Below are 4,390 nucleotides of genomic sequence, written 5' to 3'. Positions count from 1 at the left end.
TATATATATATATATATATATATATATATATATATATATATATATATATATATATATATATATATATATATATAATATATATATATATATATACTATATGCACCTATACACACACACATATATATATATATAAATATATATATATATATATATATGTGTGTGTGTGTGTTTGTGTGTGTATTTGTATATAAATGTATAGGTATTTGTATATCAACAGGAACATGTACATGTGCATATAGAGAATCACACGAACGCATGTGTATAAACGTCCAAGTGTCTTCCAGGTGAGTGCGGACCTCCATTTCAGCAAAACATCTCCCCAACTCAAGTGAAAGTCCTGGGATTGAGCGTTGTGCCGTTCAAAAGGGGTATAAAGCAACGACCGTAGCAGTACAGTTTGCGTACTAGAACTGGTGGTTGCTATGTAGCGCCATGGTGTGGTTGCCAAACAGATACTCAACCTGTTGTGCGACCGATTGAGTACGTTGGGCCCATTCCAGTCCTCAATATCTACCAGACACGGGTGGTTTTAGGGTTTTAGGGTTTTGGGTGTGGTATATGCGGTGGCAGAGCCAATGATCAGGGCGTTGTAGGATTGATCGCAGAAGAAGGGGTTGATTCCCTGGCGAGGGATATAAATAGATTACATCGGGTCTGTGCTACGGCACTTCGTTGGCAGCCACTGAGGGGAGTTCAGTTGGCATCCACCGACGGTAGTTGCAGGCCCATATCAGCAGCACGAACAACTGCCGCCCATTTGAAAGAGTGGGAATTAAACCAACGCCAAACTCACCTCACCTGTCGCACCAAGTGACACGGATACATGACACCACCACATGTTACTTGTATGTGGAGAAGCTTGTCTCGACGCCTGGTCTTTCGGTTCGAATGTCTATGCTTACTATAGATTGACTATAGCTTCAGCATAAGTGCATAGCTCCTGTTGAATGACTTGGTATATACTGTCGAAGTTCGAGGTGGTTCCACAGTTTTTGGGGTTTTAGGGTTGTAGGGTTCAATTGCTTGGAATTCCACATAGCCTCCCAAAAAAGGAACATTCCAGTACACATCTGCTTTGTGTTGCAATTGAAAGTGCGACGATCAAGTGCTAAGTGTCCAAAATCACACAGTGGGGCTGTGGTGTATGAATTTTTGGTTGCAAGCAATGGCTTAGTAGTGGCTGTATGTACCAACCTGAATAAATAAGACTGGCGACGTGCGGATTGAGATTCTTAGCACTTGCACTGACACATACTTATTGTCTTCGCTTGATATGGTGGCCAGAAGTACATGCAAAAGGTGGACAAATGAATGCCCCGGATGTATCCTAAATTTGAGCTATCAGAATTTGGTTTAAATAGTGAAGATTGGGGCCTTGGAATTTAGGGTTTTAGGGTTTCGAAGCATTCTAAGAATAGACACAAACTCTACGGCGACCGATATGGCCATGGCCATGGGATTTGGGTGTGTGTGGACAAACATGTTGTCGGTATGATGTGTATGACATCTCATATCCATGAGATTGGTATATACATATACCTACCGCATTCAGGTATATATACATACCTACCACATTCAGGTATAAATGTTTATATTCATAATTTACATATACCTACCACATTCAGGTATAAATATTTATATTCATAATTTACATATACCTACCACATTCAGGTATATATATTTATATTCGTAAGCTATATATACCTACCACATTCAGGTATAAATGTTTATATTCATAAATTACATATACCTACCACATTCAGGTATAAATATTTATATTCATAAGTTACATATACCTACCACATTCAGGTATATATATTTATATTCGTAAGCTACATATACCTACCACATTCAGGTATAAATATTTACATTCATAAGTTACATATACCTACCACATTCAGGTATAAATATTAATATTCATAAGTTATATATACCTACCACATTCAGGTATAAATATTTATATTCATAAGCTACATATACCTACCACATTCAGGTATTTATATTTATATTCATAAGCTACATATACCTACCACATTCAGGTATAAATATTTATATTCATAAGTTACATGTACCTACCACATTCAGGTATATATATTTATATTCATAAGTTAGATATACCTATCACATTCAGATATATATATATATTTACAATCATAAGCTATATATACCTACCACATTCAGGTATATATATTTATATTCGGAAGTTTCATAGACCAATGACCATAAACAAACGGTAAACGCGTAAGACTACAGCTATACAATCTGGATCTACAGGACACCAACATCATATTTAGCAATAGGTTTCAATTGCATATGCATTCCTATTTCTACAACTACGATATAAACATTCAGGCACAATATAACTGCAATACGTAACGTTATCCTGTGATTTGACAACGTTCAGTGATATGGTTTTAGGGTTTTACCAGCCTCGACACCTATCATCGAAACGTTTTCACTTTATTGCGTTCATTGTTCGCCAACAGTCTACCGCCTCAACTAGTTCCACCCACATCTCTCAGAGACATCCACACCCTTCCATCAGTGCTCTGAAAGGTACTGAGACCACAGCCTAGCCATAAACTGCTCAGTCTGGAGACCCCGCTGCCCCTATCACGTCGTAGAGCACATTGTAGTTAATGCGATCGTAAGCTATACGTGATGTCATTAAGTGAGAGAGAATGTGCGTGTATGTGTGTATGTGTTGTGTGTGTGGATATGTATCAGGTTGTCTGCCGTCTCACACACGTGTGATCAAAGCACGGTATTGTAATCATTGTGCATATACACAGTGCATCGCATAGCTGTTGTGTTTGTCTCAGACTACATATATATATATATATACATACATATATGCATACATACATATATATATATATACATATATATATATATATATTACATGTATATATATATATATATATATATATATATATAAAATATATACTACATAATTAGCGAACAACACCAATTATTATTTGTGAATTATAGTGTATGACAATTCGCCTGTACTCCAGTTCACCTACGCCCTGAAGTATACTTTAATTTGCCTATATACTGATATATAGGCCTATTCGCCTATACACAGCTTTGTGGGTCTATTTGCCTATATACCGCAGTACCCGTCTTTTCGCCTGTGCCCTCCAGTTTGCCTGTGGCCTGATGTATGTGTCCGTCTGCCCACATATCTACATGTGTGTCAGTTTGCCCATGTCTTAAAGTGACTTCAGTACCCGTTTGCTCACAAACAACCGACACAAGCTCTACCATGTACTCGTTGAATGTGTACCAATGTCTTATCGGCACCACAACGTATGTGAACATTGCCCACTGTCATAGCTGGTGGATCGTCCGTAGCGTGTTACACCGATTAAGAGTTAGTGATCTTGACTGTGGGCTGCAATATACCTACATAATATGGGTGTGTCCGAGCCCTGTATATAAACTTACCACATGATCCGTAAAATGTGTGCGGGTATGTGTCTTGTATCTTCTCACACTGAATGACTTATACTATGTGTGTGTGTTTTAAGTCCTGTACCTCAGCGTAACTTAATCTTTGTGGTCAGACTGTGCGGTTCCCTTCGTCTCGGCTTCCTCCTCCGCCGCTTCGAGTTGGCGCATCCACATGTCACAGTAAATCCCCTGCACGCCGCACAAGTCCAATAAAAGTGGTCAAAAATTGAGAGTAGGTCAAGAGTACATGACAATACACAGATGTTCAGGAAACGAGGTCAATATTCGAGAGTGACAACACGTCAAAGTACATCACAATATACACATGTTGAACAAACATGAATAATCGAGCGTGACAACATATCCGAGTATAACCCAAATGCATGCACCAGACAGCCGGTACACTCGCCCTTCCAACCCACCTGCCGTTGCAGCAGCTCGGCGTGTGTGCCTCTCTCTGTGATCTGCCCATCGCTAAGCACAAGTATCTGGTCAGCCTTGGTAATAGTACTCAGTCGATGGGCCACTACTACAGACGTGCGGTCACGGCAGATGGCGTTGAGAGACTTCTGAATGTTGCGCTCTGTCTCTGTGTCGAGAGCGGAGGTGGCCTCGTCTAACAGAACAATAGCTGCAGCAGAACAGGAGAGAGAGAGGAGTGAGTGATAAGGAAAAAGGATTGATGAATATGAGAGAGAGGGGGGTGAGTGTTAAGTAAGAAGGGTTGATGAATACGAGAGAGAAAAGAGTGAGTGTTAAGTAAGAAGGGTTGATGAATGAGAGAGAGAGAAGAGTGAGTGTTAAGTAGGAAGGGTTGATGAATAAGAGAGAGCGAGGGGTGAGTGTTAAGTAAGAAGGGTTGTTGGCTGTGAGTCAAAGGGAAAGACGGGTGCGAAGGACTAGCGAGAAGGATAGGATGAGTCACAAAGGCAAA

At 39.8% G+C, this 4,390-nt stretch overlaps 1 protein-coding gene across 1 annotated transcript; it reads right to left on the bottom strand.

Moving 5' to 3' along the window:
- Positions 1-3,878: 3,878 nt before the first annotated feature.
- Positions 3,879-4,087, bottom strand: SARC_13147 (hypothetical protein; the record flags this gene model as incomplete). The annotated part of the gene is made up of 1 exon (XM_014292729.1): positions 3,879-4,087. A coding segment is annotated over one exon (209 nt), but the record flags the coding sequence as incomplete, so codon positions are not given.
- Positions 4,088-4,390: the final 303 nt, after the last annotated feature.

The sequence above is a fragment of the Sphaeroforma arctica genome (genome assembly GCF_001186125.1).
Source record: "Sphaeroforma arctica JP610 unplaced genomic scaffold supercont1.2942, whole genome shotgun sequence".
In the NCBI taxonomy this organism is placed as follows: Eukaryota; class Ichthyosporea; order Ichthyophonida; genus Sphaeroforma; species Sphaeroforma arctica.
The sequence above is the reverse complement of the archived record's forward strand: the minus strand, read 5'-3'. Positions and strand labels throughout refer to the sequence as shown.